At 40.3% G+C, this 14,853-nt stretch overlaps 1 protein-coding gene across 12 annotated transcripts in view; it reads right to left on the bottom strand.

Annotated features, from left to right (window-relative positions):
• Positions 1-14,853, bottom strand: part of svila (supervillin a) — a 44,441-nt gene that overhangs the window by 17,422 nt on the left and 12,166 nt on the right. For 3 of the 12 annotated variants that reach the window (XM_040127398.1, XM_040127402.1, XM_040127403.1), the window contains 10 exons: positions 14,374-14,469; positions 13,562-13,868; positions 12,623-12,688; positions 11,213-11,735; positions 9,830-10,013; positions 5,776-5,908; positions 3,462-3,515; positions 1,775-1,855; positions 1,148-1,204; positions 427-592 (listed from right to left, as the gene is read on the bottom strand). In XM_040127398.1, the coding sequence (XP_039983332.1) occupies positions 427-592; positions 1,148-1,204; positions 1,775-1,855; positions 3,462-3,515; positions 5,776-5,908; positions 9,830-10,013; positions 11,213-11,735; positions 12,623-12,688; positions 13,562-13,868; positions 14,374-14,469 (1,667 nt within the window). The remainder of the gene's footprint in view (positions 1-426; positions 593-1,147; positions 1,205-1,774; positions 1,856-3,461; positions 3,516-5,775; positions 5,909-9,829; positions 10,014-11,212; positions 11,736-12,622; positions 12,689-13,561; positions 13,869-14,373; positions 14,470-14,853) is intronic. The other 9 variants (XM_040127404.1, XM_040127408.1, XM_040127406.1 and 6 more) reach the window with 7 other exon arrangements.

Genomic DNA, 14,853 nt, shown 5'->3' with positions numbered 1-14,853 from the left:
GCTAGTGAATAGAAGAACTCTCAATGATGCTTGAAAAGTTGGAAAAGACCATTGTTTCTAATGTGGATCCTTCCTATACCATTCTCCATTAGCCATAAACTGGTCAAGCCCACCAATTCCTCCAAAACACAAATGAAACCTTCCATCGACTCAACCCCCCCCCGGCTGACTCCAGAGCTAATAGGAAAAAACTCCAACCATTAAATAATTTTCTGCCTCAGGAGAGGCCTCCGAGCAGCTGCTGTGGCCTGGTGTTTCTGGTTCTGATGGAGGGAAAAGGAGAATCATCTTCCCCAAGACTGAACTTTGGACTTACCTCTCTGTGGTGAAAAGACTGAATGCATTTCAGCCTGTGTGCATATGCTTATGAAAGACGGAGAAAGAATTTTTTAGGAGAATATGTGTGTTCACAGTTTGCCCTCTAACCTTTCTTCACCATGCGTGCAGCCACAGTGAACTGGGTGGAGTCGTTGGCGGCTCCTTGGCCTTTGGTCTTCCAGGCCTCCTCTTGGGCCACTATCAGCTGTTTCCTCTCCTGGATAGACATCTGAGCCTCAATCCTCTGGCACTCCATCTCAGCCTCAGCTATTCTCTAAGAAAGGAGAGAAGTTGCTGTCAGTTACACTGAATACATGTGACGTGACGTGACGTGACGTGTGATGTGAACTCAAACAAGGACTGCATCTTACATTGCCATTGACTGTTTTTAACAGTGTTAAAGTGTTGAAATGTGGAATTTTCCTTTAACAGCGGGCCACATTCACAAACAGACAAAGTAGTCAAGCAAAACAAGGATCACAAAGGGGGGAAACTAACACACATGAACCACATTAATCCCGTGAAGCCTTTTACCAACATCCGGAGGAAATAATTGATGAGTATTGTCTTCTGCTGGATGCACATGACTGTGAGGGTAAATGTTACACCCAGTAATTGACCTTTAAAAGTATTTTAGTGTCCCTCATGAAATTAAAAATGAACATAATGTTAGTTAATACAGTGAGGACAACGGACATTAGCAGACAATTTCTTATAGTAATCGGCGTTAATTTGGCGTTAATTTTGATAAACCTTGTGCATGCTATCGCTAGGGAGTGGGTATTTGTGACAGTGCTGTATACAGTATTAACATGGCTGGGTGAGTCACCTTCCGTCTCCAGGGGTGTCTCTCATCCACCTGCATAGGTCTAGGAGATCTGGTGACCTTCACAACCAAAGGAGGGGATGAGGAAGGTAAGAAAGGATGAGGATTCAAGATAAGGATGAAAAATAAGATAGCAGCTGTGTATATGGTAGAAAAAGTAAGCTCTCCACAAGCTGAAGCTGCAGGAGGCTGCCATGCTGTCGTCATAGGAAAAGTGATGAAGCTTTGGGACAGGGATGGATATTGAGTGGCACAAAACAGGGGCAGGGTGGCTGTGAAGGACTGCAGACCACTAGTAATCATAAGGTTCTCCTGCCAAAATTGCTTTGCCAGCACAGCTGCAACTGACGGAGCAGAAAAAAAAAAAAAAAAAAAAAAAAATCAAAGATAGTGTACTATTTGTGGTGAAACTGTTCCAATTTACCACGCAGGAATGGCAGAATTTTGAAAAGCTTTATTCTATGTACATGGCATTTTACAGATATTCTTTCTCAAGGAGTGATTTAAAATCAAATAATGAAGCTGCCTATTTAAACAATGCGGTTTGTGATCTGTGCATGGATTTCAGAGCTTAGTGAAGCTTAGTGCTTAGTGATTTCAGAGCCAGAAAGATCTGGTGCAACTTCGTACCTGGCTGGCTGATTCATCAGGGGAAGGGCTATGGAAAGGAGATTCGGGAGCAGGAGAAAGAGTAGAGGCAAAGACTGGCTCCTATAGAGGCCACAGATAGAGGAAATACACACAGACACACACACAACATCGTCAAGAGTACAGCAACCGTATAGCCTTAGCTATATGGGAAAAAAATTGCCACAGAGGAAACCCACCCAAGTAAGATAGCTCAGCCTTTCATCAAGGTTATCTAGTGATCAGAAATTTATAACAAAAAGACTGCGTTACAAACTGGAGGAGTGGAGTTTGAGAGAGGCAGGGAAGGTCTAATGAAAGACACTATCTAGTTTCATTATTGAAAGTGTAGCATTCATTGTTTTTGGAGCCTGACACATACTAGGGAGTTGAAGTCAAGGTAACTTCGCCTGTGCTGCTCCAATATTAACCTTTTTTTTTTTTTTTTTTAATCTATTTCACAAATTCCCCAATTTTATGGAAGATTAACATAAAGCACTGAAGGACCTCTTCAAAAATAAAAATCAACGTTATTCCCTTATTTCACTGTTCAGTTACATTTAATCTAAACATTATTGCCACAACATTATAGTCATGGTCCAAATGTTGTTTTAAAGCCTTCCATACCCTGCCAGGTATCTAATTTGGGTAAAGAATACTACATTTGTTTTATTTTAAATCATATTATTTGATTTTCTACCCACTTGAGGGAAGCAAAACGAGCTATAAACACACACAGACATATTATCAACTTATGAAGTCTTTATGGCGAACGTTTTAGCAAATAGTTGCCTAGTCATACGTCCAGCAGACACACAGCAACATTATTGTTCATTCTGAGTCATGGTTCTGGTCACTTGATGAATGTAAGCCTAATATTCACTCTCCTTTTAGCTCTGTTTTGCTCTCCACCAACTCCTGAGAATTTAGCTGCGAAATGCTCCACTATGTTCACCAGCCGGTCAATATTAGCTGATTAGGTCATTTGTTTGCTTTTTTGTCTAAAAAGTCCAATTTTAAGATATTTAGTCTGCTTGAACATAAAAAACCGGTTCAAAACTTCATCATGTGTAATATTTGTATTATTCGAATGCAAACTCTTCATGTTATTAAACCTAGGACATGACCTACAGCCCTGAGGAGCTTGAATCGATTAAATGTCAACAGTTCTGGCCATTGAGATTTTAGAACAGGGATAATGATTGTAGTCCTACTCCAACTTTAATACACAGCTCACAAATTAAAAAATAATATCTCTAGTAAAGTTATGTTGATTAGAGACAAATAATGGTTCAATTTTAGAACCAAATGTGAAATTTGACACACAACCATCCACAGTATGTGAGACAGTATGAGAACTCCTTGACACAGCCATAATTCTGAAAGCCAATGAGCACAGGCGGGGTGATTCATCACCATGAACGTAAAGGGAAATACCCACACAGAGAACCACCAACGATACCACCACATGTGCACAGACACACAAACAACAACGATGTATTTTCAAAAGAGTTAGCAGCCAGGAAATTCAGTTTAAGATGTAAAGTTTAGATGACTAATCCAATTTAAATGCATTTGATAAATACCACGGCAGTTTGTGTGAGTGTGTGTGTGTGTGTGTGTGTGTGTGTGTGTGTGTGTGTGTGTGTGTGTGTGTGTGTGTGATTCTGGCCTTGCACACTGGCCTTACCCATAGCTGGTCAGATACAGCCAACTCATCGATCATCATCAGTGCTTCATCATCCTACAGACAAGCAACCGCAGGTGAGAAGGTACATGCTTTCTGAAGGTTGTGTTGTCCCAAAAATAATACTGTGGCCGAATCGCATGATGCATGTAGGTGTGATGTAACAAGACTGGCACTTGCATCAAAACCATGTTCTTGGTTGAAACAATGTGAGTCTTTATATGCTCTACTGTTTCTTTTTGTTTGACTCTGCTCATTTTGTCTGTCTCATCTGTAGTGTAGCTCTTGTTTGATCTACAGCAGGAACCTTACTGAATTGTGTCCACTGGCTCTGATGAATTTGAGGATGAAAACAAGCTGAACACCATGAGCTGTCCTTACCCTTGACCTCTACTTAGTTACTTCCTGAACTTGAATAAAAAGTATTTATTTTTCCTGATTTGATTAAAACATGTTTTGTATTTTAAAAAAATCCAGAAAAGGCAATTCAAACTCACTGTGTCTTATCACTCAAAATGGCATCAGAGCATCAAAGCAAAGCTCTTCCTGACCTTGAATGAACTGAAAAGCTGAAATCAGAATATTGACAGACAGAAGTGACGAGCCGATCTGAACAAACCCTGATAAGCAGCTGGAAACAAAAACAGCTGTGAAGGTAGCCGTTGTGAATATGTCTAAACAGAGAGGTGCATGTACCGTCCCGCCCAGCCCCTCCCTTCAAAAACACGCCGAGGACGTCAACACAGAAACAAACTCAACATGCAGAGGATGAAATGACTTTTATTCTTTTTTTTTTTTTTTTTTTAAAAAGGTAAAGGACATGCAAGCAGAGACAAAGGCAAACAGAAAAATGAAAAGTTACATGTAACATGCAGTTGACTGGAAAGAAAGGTTGAAGACAGGCACGACAAATTACAGAGGCTACATTACACTGAACAGTTAGTCATTACTGTCACTGACTCTGGACAATTAGTCACACAGTTTTTATTTTAAAAGTACAAAGTGAGTACCCTTTTTCTGAGAAAAAAAATAGAGTTTACCTTTTAATATTTGTGTAATTTAGCCAAAATGAGGTGTTCGAATTCAGCTTAATGTGCTCCCATCTCGATCACCTCTAATCAAAACTACTGTAGCAAATACATGGATTTTCCGGGGAAAATTAAGCTTTTACAATATGTATGGAAGTCTAAAGCTGCCACTAATCAAATTTAAATAAATTTGAATAAAATTGACTTCTTAGAAAAAATTAAAAAAAAAAGATATAAACAAATTCAAATGCAAAAGTACAGTTTGCAATTTCATTTTCAAGTGTAGGCTGCAAATAATTAGCCAGTTTAAAAAAAAACAACCAAACATTCAATTTCATTATCTTTACGGCAGTGTTATGCTACACTGGAGTACACTGGAAATTGTTTGCTGGCAGAGTTGTCATTGAGAGTTATGCTTTTTCAATTGTAATTTATTTTAGATTTTTTTTAATTTTACTATTATTTATTTTAATGTTGTCACATATGCACAAAAAATTGAAAGTTAAGTTTCAATTTGATTGAATTATTTCTTCAATATGGGCAGCCACACAATATGCTATATGTACACACATATAAACTATGGTCATGACTTGAATAAAAGCATATGAAATCTTGATAAAATTCAAGCACAAAAACATGCAGCAGCTGTTTACGAGACAGAAGATAAGGAGACAAAGAGATCGAAAGACACAAACATGGACAATACACAACCTCTCTGTTTAGAGATATCCTCAATTCTTTCCACGTGTCTTTGCAGGTATATTCTGCAGAACTGATATTTTAATAGATGTCAGCCTCTTTGTCTTCAGAGTTACATGTCAGCAAAAGATGTTTAAAAACATACCCAAAGTATGTTTATGAAGAGCCTGACGTCAGAGGCTGATACAGGAAATACTTGCTGTCATAATGTGATACTGTGGCTCAAATCAAATTACTGAAACCTCAGTGGCATGTTGCTGCCACTTTATTAGTGCTTCCTTCAAGTCTCATGGGCATAAAGCGATACAGTGACAGTTAAAAGCTGTTCCCCGGAGGTGTTTATGTGTTTGAACTTGTTTCAAGATGCCATTATGGGAATTTGAAGCACAATTTGATTTCTGCTCATAAGTAGAAAAAAGTTCAAGTAGGACACTCTACCATTCTTTTAAGATGACATGAAGGCACAAAACAGTCATGAAAAACACAATGCAACAGACATGATCGACATAACAGTCGCAGGCAGATGACTGCCAGTCTCAGGCTTGTCTGTTGTGTTAAGACAGGAGTGAGTGTGCAGGTCAGGCGGTTACCTTCTTCTTGAAGCTCTGCTCCACCTCCCAGAGCTGAGCATGCTGCTCACCCATGGCAACCTTCACCACATCCTGCTTCTTATTGATCCTATTCCTCCAGTCCTCCTCGCCACTCTTCTTCAACAAGGCAACTCTGGGGGGAGAGAGGGGCAGAAAGTGTGGAAAAGTTAATATAAAATTCCTAATAGGGGATCAGGAGAAAAAAAAAAAAGCTCAAATATCCAGTATGCTTAAGCAACATGGTGTGAGATGCAGTGATTTAGAGAGACATTGTTGGACTCACACGACTCAAAACAAAAAAGTGGGTAAGGGGTACCAAAAAACCCTTCATTTATGATTTAAATTCAATAAAAGCCTAAAAAAAAAATAATAAATAAATAAAAAATAAATTTCCAACCGCATTTTCCCCAATTAAAACGCCATGTTGATAATGTTTAAAAACCACTACTTTACATTTGAGAATAAGAAAGAAGCCAAATGAAATGTTATCTTTGTAAACCCATATTTTTGGAGCTTTTATCTGACACTAGCAACACATCACTGTAATAGCACTGCCAAATTTAGGCAAGAACATTTCAATGTTGTTACTCCAGAAATCAAGTTCTAATTAAAGAAATTGTTTGAAATTTTGAAAAATTCGCTTTTTTGCCGGAAATTAGCTGAATATGTGCGTTGTCTGTACATTGAAGCAATATAGCAGCGTGTGAAATGAAGACGGACAGCCCACTGCACAAGGTTAGAACTCAGTAAAACCTCAACCTTGCTGTCACAACACTGAGGCAAAAAAAAAAAAAAAACAGGGATGTTCCCACACGTCTTTCAGTCGCATCTACAGGACAGTCTGCAGGAAAGATAACAAATACTAAGTAGAGGAAGCACAGCACAGTTAGAAATACTACGCAGTTCTGGCTCACAGATAAACAGACCAATGACAGCTAAAGTACAATTAGACATAAACATCACTCAGAGGTGTCAAGTCAGTGTAACTGGAGCTGGAAGACTGACCAGCTTTGGTTTAAACAAGGAGCTATAACAACAGAAAAGATGTTGGGTTTTATTTTAGCAAAAGTACGTGTAGGCAAATCAGTGAGGAAAGTTTGCAATGTGGCAAGTAGTAACATAAAATCCCTATTTGGACTTGCAGTCTTTTAATTGAGGAGTAGCAGAAAACTAGTGTTACATATAATGCATGGATGCTTAGATAATCACAAACTGAAGTACAGTCCTGGTTGAAATTTTTTCTAAAGTTATTTTAAATTCTGTACTTAAAATTCAGGGGTGCCAATAACTTCAACCAGGACTGTATAATATAGAGCGACGAGAACAGAGGTTCAATTATTGAGCTCTCATCTCTAAATGGGGAGCAGACGATACCCATAAGGGAGCGGTCAGGGTGTTGGCAGTGCCCTCTGCCCCTCTTACAGCCACCCCTCTGACCCAGTGAGTAGGACGTACTGTTCTGCCCCAGGGGGCTTCTCTGAAATGCCAAAAACAGAATGAAAGTAACACTGAATAGATGTCACCAACTGTAACTGGCATACAGATCCTGCCTTCAGCAAAATGCTTTGAAATTGAGAGCGACTCAAAGACAATCTAGGAGGAGGAAAAATGCATTAGATGTGACAGAAAGTATAAGAAGAGTGGTACAGATAATACGTACCCTTTAACACCAGGTTATATATTATTCCATTATGTCATCAATCAATTTAGTCTGATCGCTGCCCACTGTGTTTACCAGTCAAACCGGAAGGCTGTGCACGCTAACACCATGTGACATAACTGGACTTACGTAATTATGTCATGTGTTGGGGAATCCAATACTGGGCTCCAGTTAAAAGTTGTACGCGATCATTTTAGATCATACTGTGAAAGCATGGTACGTGCTTAAGTGAGCATATGCCCACACAATAAATAAATATATACATAAATGAATAAAACAGAAAACTTAAAACTGACGAATTTTCAGGCTGTACGACCATGCTATGTATCATCAGTGGTATTTCTTTAAAGTATGAGTGTGATGATATTCTATAGTTTTCTTATTGTCAACAAATTCCATTAAGAACTATACCAACAATAGATCCTAATAACAAGTAGTGTGTGTATCCAAAGCCTGATGTATCTTATTACTCTGTGCCATAGAGCTCCAAAAACTATTAAAATACACATCAGTGAGTCACATTATTGCACTGTGTGATATGTTCCTTCATCCTACTAATAAATACAGAAATCTGTCTGTCTCCTCTTCAATGTATATCGCTGAGGACCCAAGGAAGTGCAGTGTGGACTGTGTAGGTTTTTGGATGAGCGGTTCTTGAGAAACATCAAAAGAGAAACGTTAAACTACCGTCGGTAAGGGCTGGGATGTCTCCTTTGCCTGTCGCAAAGAAGGCAAAGCGTGGATTCCCCGGAAAACGAGCTGCTGCTACAAAACCAGAGACCAAAACTCTGCAAATTGGAAATGGATCACAACAGCAGTTCAACTGCTATGCACAATCTGTTGAAGCAAAAGCATCCCGGAGTGCTTTGTTTAAGATGAAACAACAGCAAGACAGAACTGTTTTGTTTACTTTTTATCCCCACCCAAGAATGATTTATAACGATTATTAACAGGAGGATCAAGTAATTTATGAACTGGTGCTGTTATGATAACGTAATGTTACACCATGCATCATCTAACGTTGTTTTTTCTGATGTTGTATATTTTGTTTCCTTTAAAATACTCATGTATGATTGAGAAAATGGCTTAAAACCGACGTTAAATCGCTTCAAATATTTTCCTTGCTGATGCAAAAAAATAAATTTGCAAGTGATTTTCTTGACCACACATTACTCCAGTGATGAAATAAATCCACGTCATACCCATTTTAGGTTTTAGGTCTAGTTCTTCAACAAAAATACTGATTCTCAAGTTCAGGGAAATAGTTATCGACACACAGCGATTTAATTAATCTACACACACTTGCCAATTAATTAGGTACACAGATAAAAAGAGGATGCTGATTTATTTAAATAGTCATTTTGGAGGCTGTAATTGGTGGTGCTGTTGAACTGTACTGGGTTATACTTAGAGGTGTGCCTTTAGTTTTGTCAACCTTTATTCATAATAGGATGGACAGTTCAATAGCACCACAAATTGCAGCCTCCAAAAGGACCATTACAATAAATCAACACCTCTTTCAAACAGAAATTAATTGGCCTTTTTTCAAACAAAAATATAAATTTGGGATAGGTTTTTTTTGTCTATTAGCGTCTTCAGTAGAAACCATTAGGCTTGGTGCAGAAAGCACCCAGAAGGGTTAGGGAAGTGGACAAAGTATTGAGAAACAAACTAACACAGTGTTGATTTTGGTTTCTTATGGGATTTGTGGACAGTAACTAAAACACTGGACATCCCCAGCATTAGCGTTTAATGAGCTACAAATCGGTAACGTAATAATAATAATTTAAAAGAAAGAATGGGAAAATATAGGGACTGACTACAACTGATCTGTTCACCCTACAGGCAATCCTGTACGCTTTTGTGGGCATAGAGGATTGCCTGCAAAATTCTTATTAAAGATATTTACTTATCTCAATAAATTACCTTTTGTAGCCTTGTGCACTAAGGTTTAGTAGCATTCAAAAGTTTCAGTGTGATTGTAAAGGTCCACTCTATCTATTCCATATCCAGCATACTGCTGCTGTTTTACTCCACTCCTCATTTTGGCGAACCCAGCAGCTCAGCAGCAGTGGCTGAAAATAAAAAAAACTCTAATAACCCTCTAACTCACTCTGTCTTGTCCTCATGGTCTCATCTTCTGTATCCATCTAACCCATATTTTAGCAGAGAACGAAAGGGAATCTTCTCTTCCTTCAGCCTTAGTTTCGTTGGCTATATTAATTAACCAAATGATCCAAAGGAAATACATTTTAAGCAAGGCTGACGGAATTCAGATTAAAGTAAAAGTTTAACAGTACTTGCATATGCCCTTATAAGGAAAAAAAAAAAAAAAAAAAAAAAAGTCTCTACCCACTCCAAGCCTAAAAATAAAAAACAGCTGACCAGGCTCACCTCTCTTTGATGGACATGTGTCTGGCTGTCATCATGTCGCTCAGGTCGTCTCCTTGCTCAGACTGAACCAGGCTGGCTATGTGTCCGCTGCCGTCCGTGTGTGTATCTGGTGCTGGAGGCTGACACACAGTCCTGGGCGAACCAGATGCTGCTCTGGATGTCACCACAGTTGACTCCGGCAGCTCTGTGAGCACAAGCAGACGAGCGCACACAAAGGAGTGAGTAGAATCAATAAACTTGACAGCAACTACAAAGATGTTAACAAGATTCCCTTGGGGGATTGGATGATCCGCTTAGGAATTACTTAAATGAAGAAAAAAAGCATTTAAAATACATTCAAACTGTCTAGAATACACCCCTTTAAATAACACAGTATTCCAAAAATTCCATGACTACAGGGGTTTGCATAAAAGTACAGTCATTGCTCTCACAGTGCAAATTCAGCAGCAAAACCAGCATGGGAGCGAACATCTTTCACACTTAACAAGAGGCTTTCACTGGCTGGTGAGAAGCAGCGCAGACAATTTTCACAGCTTTAAACGTCCCTGTCACGGCTATAATCTAATAACCCGCACTGTTTTGTACAAGCACTGGAGCTCTCTGGTCGATGCACAACTGCCTGATCTTTGTTTGTTCATCCATACTGCTCTATCACCCTGTCCCCAGTCCACAGACAGTGGCAGATCTTCTTTTCTGTTCATGAGACTGATTTCTGACAACAGACAATCAACTTGTCTGGTTCAAATTCACTGCCGCTCGGACAAAAAAAAGAAGCCTGAAAACCAGAACTTTTACAAAAAAATTTTCACAGACAACACACACACAGGAAATATGGTTGAGTGAGAAATGGTTGTTGACTCTTGACTGACACTGACACCAAAGTTAATTTAGTCTTGCAACTTGCTCTTTAAATATTTAAAGCCTGTTTCATTCTCCTATAAAACATCACTTTTGCTTTTCTAAATTTCATCCTGTTAAACCCACAACAACTTATCGAAAAATCCCTCATACACTTTTGTGGATAAAACATACGAAAAACCAGATTTTTGCAAACATCTCCTTTTGCACATAGAACAAAAATATACTGACTACATCTGTACACAGGGGAAAAAAAAAACAGACCAGTGTCAAGGAATGGTATTGCCATAGCTGATATGGTTTAAAATTCTTTGCAAAGCATGATACTGTATAAATTATGGAAAAGCTTTGAAATGACACAATCTGTAATTTATTAAAAAGAAAATCAAAATTCACTTTCTGTAAATGAGAGAAAAGAAAGGAAAAAAGGTACAAATCTCCGACACCAAAGGAGTAGGTCTAGAATATAACGGAAGCAGAATAAAAAGTTCAAATAGCTTTCAGTTCCCTCTCTGCTGTTCTTACCCCCACTGACGGCCCTGCTCCTCTGGCTGTCAGGGTAGTGTCCTTCCTCCCTGAGATATCCCCTCTGCTCCTGCCTCTCCAGAAGCATGTGGCTCTCTGAGCTCTGCACGGCTCCCTCCGCCCTCCCTCTGGACAGCCACTGCTCCACCTCTTCCAACTCCCCCCCCCCCTCCCTCCTTTCTCTTCCAGTCTGTGGCTGGGGCTGAGTGGCCTGCCTGAACGCTCCCTCAGGAGAGGGCAGCTTTCTTTTCCCTCCTCCCAGATCGGCTCCGTCTTCTTCGTGGGGCAAGATTCTGTATCTCTGGTGGTCCACGAATTCCTGGGACCTCAAGGCCTGGCCGTCTGGGTGGCAAGGGGGCAGAAACCTTTCAAAGCTGGGAGGGAGGTTTTCAAACTGGGCTGATGCTCTGGTTATGTGGATGTCTCCGGCATGGTCAGTGGATACGGTGCCTTCTGCTCTCAGTGCAGAGGAGGAGGATGAGGAGGGGAAGTGTCCAAACCGAGAGCCTGTACCATTTTGAAGCTATGGAACGGGGAAGCAGAAAGAGACACAGACAAAGAAAGAAGTGTGGCAGTTTGCTACAGAGGCTGAGAAACTGCTCTGGCAAAGTGCACACGCACACAAAATAGAGAGAATCACGCTGACTAATCACCGCCTGCCGGACTCACTGCACTTCCTGAGCATCAAAGGGCAGCCTATCTCGCTGGTCAGTTGCAGCCCAAATCACAAAGCCATGCCAGCAACCCTCCCCCGTGCACAATGCAACCAGCTGGAGCCAAAAGACACACTCTCTTATAAGCATTACTTTCATCAAATACACGTGAAGTATTAACATGTGAAGAATTAACCTTATAGTTTATATTTTTACCTTATGTTTTTGCTGAGTAACATATGAGAAACAACAGTAAACATCCATGGAATGTGTAAAACTGTTGAGAAAACTTGTGCAAAATTCCTTTAACTTCTTTTTCTTTTCACTTCAACTTTCTCCCTCTCATTTCATCTCCCGGAAACAGTTGCTAGATGCGAATGAGATGAAGACAAATAGCCGCTTTCAGTCCACGGAGCGGTGAACAAGAGTTGAACTACTTCTGTTCTCCTCTCTCGCACCACAGAGGCGTCTTTCAAGCCCTCAGCCTTGCTGAAATATTGCTGGCAGGCCCCACATCACAACCTCTTTATCGTCACAGTGAGATGATGAAGAGCTGAGTCAGACCTTTATCAGAAGCTAGGCCATGCGATGTCCATTCATAATGAAATCACAGAACATACAGATGGGCCACAAATGAGATGCCGCTCAGCAAATGATGTCGACTGAAATGTATGGCCATTTCTGAGAAGACTTCTCGAGCTGCGTCAGCCTTCCCTGTCTCAGGCAAATGTATGGTGATTGTTCAGAGGAACCTTACTTGTATTTGCTCTACTGGGCTGTCACATAGCTCCTGTTCATCCCTGTTGTCCATGTCTGAGGACTCCTGGAGCAGAAACATGTACATGCTACAATATTTGGTTCATGTATTTTCCATTTTGATAAATGGAATAAGTTATACTGTAACTGCCTATACTGCCTATACTATACACTGTAACTTTGGCTTATTACACTAAATATTTGCTTAATAATATACGTTATGTACTTTATTTACTTAAAAGTGTAATTCTTTTTCTCCATATTGTTTTCTGATGACTGCTACGAAATTCTCTCTGTTGGAGTTCAGTTGATTGTCTTGCATGCTTTTGGTTGTTCACATCTTGGCTACCTTAACTCCCTGTGGGAGTCAGTAAGTCAGCACTGTCTTGCCTGCAGCTGGTTCAAAGGAGCAAGGCTCCTCACTGGTACCAAGGAGTACAATAATATCTCCCCTGTACTGGCCTCCCTGCACTGTCACCAGTATCCGCAGTCCGTATAGTCAGTACGGTCCCCTCAGATCCTCTGATCAGTTACTTCTCACAATTTTATGTCTCCACGTAAACCTCAAAGGTGTATATATATGACACCTATTATATGTCTATCCATACTGGAAAAGGGATACCTCCTCTCTTCCTCTTGTCGAGGGTCCTCATTTCCCCCCCCCACTACTTTTTCCTTCCTCTTTTTTGTTTTGTGAGTTGAGTTTTTCTGACCTTAATTTAGAGTCTACAATTACAGGATGTCAGACGTTATTAGACAATGTAAAACCTCCTTAGACAAATTTTGGATTTTGAGCTATATACATTTAACTTAAATTTGACTTTGGACACTTTTGAACCTGTAATATCATTAAAAAAAAGAAAAAGAAGCAAAAGAAATGCTTGTACAGCTTTCCTGTTATGTACTGGATAAACTGCACATTATCCTGCTCTTCCCCTACCTGCTCCATATCTACCAGTGTGATTGGTTGTGTCTGGTAGCGAGCATTGGTCCTGCGCTGGCGTGTGTCCCCTCTCATGCGGGTAACCTTGATTGGAGGCTGAGCCAGACGGTTGAACAGTGCCATCTTCTCTGCCAGGCTGAGGGTACAGAGGTCAGGTTCGTCCTGACCCTGACTCTGACTCTGGTCTTTTCCCTCCATTGTGGACACTGGCTTAGAGCCCTGGGCCTCATGTGAATCCTGCATCAGCTGAGCCTCCCGCGCCTGCTCCTGGGCAGCAGCGCTCTGCTGTGAGGATGCCTGCAGGCTGAGGGGAGGATGACACCCAAGAGACAAAGAAGTAGGGGAGAAAGGGAGACATCTGGTAAGCCTGGAAGGAGCTCATGCAAGCTAGCAAGTGGCATGCTACATGGCAGACAGCATTATGGAGCTGTTTGACACCCAATATAAGTTTTAAACAAAGAGCAAAAAAGGGTTACACAGGCAGAGTGAGTCATGCCCACTACAAACAAAACAATGACATGAGTAAAACCCTTTTAGTCCTCTCAATCATAATAATTAATAATTCAGTCATGTAATTTCCTCCAATCACACAGGAGGGCACCAAAACATCAAAAAACATTGTGCAGTAGAATTTGACATTACTGAGAACTTAGATCCATTCCCACTGTGGGCTAAAACATATTAGTCAGAATACCACTCTTAAAATAAAACTGTGGTGTGGTGAATGAGCAACAACCAGTAAAAGTGTTAGCTGCAAACTAAAGGGTGGCGAGAGCATTCATACCCAAGCACGCACGCGTGCCATGTACCTGCATGGTTGAACAGTCCTACAAACTAGGGTGGGGCTAGGGATGCGCGCTACAGCAGTGTGAATAGTCACCTTTTGTGGCACATGATTGGGGACGCTACAATAGTCAAGGAGAGAGAAAGGCACACACATATATACAGGTGGCAGAGAAAACACACAGGTGACAGAGGGAAGGAACCAGGTGATTTCCAGGTGATTAAGAAAAAGAATGATTCAAGTTAATGGAAAGGAGTATACAGCATGTTGAAGGGTAGACAGTTAATACATCAGTGTACGGAAAGATGGCCGGAGGCTCAAACCAAAATGTCGTTTCAGAATTCATAGAGGATTTTGCATACAGTTCAAATTTTTTATTATGTCCAGAGCAGAAAATGTGACGGATTAGGTTTCAGGATGACAGAATAAGAAAATGTTACTACATTATGACGTTTGTTCATACAAGTTTCAAATATTTACAATCTTATTGTTTAATACCCCTAGT

The sequence above is a fragment of the Xiphias gladius genome, chromosome 5, assembly GCF_016859285.1.
Source record: "Xiphias gladius isolate SHS-SW01 ecotype Sanya breed wild chromosome 5, ASM1685928v1, whole genome shotgun sequence".
NCBI lineage: Eukaryota > Metazoa > Chordata > Actinopteri > Istiophoriformes > Xiphiidae > Xiphias > Xiphias gladius.
Note: the sequence above shows the minus strand (reverse complement) of the source record. Positions and strands in the feature narration are given on the sequence as shown.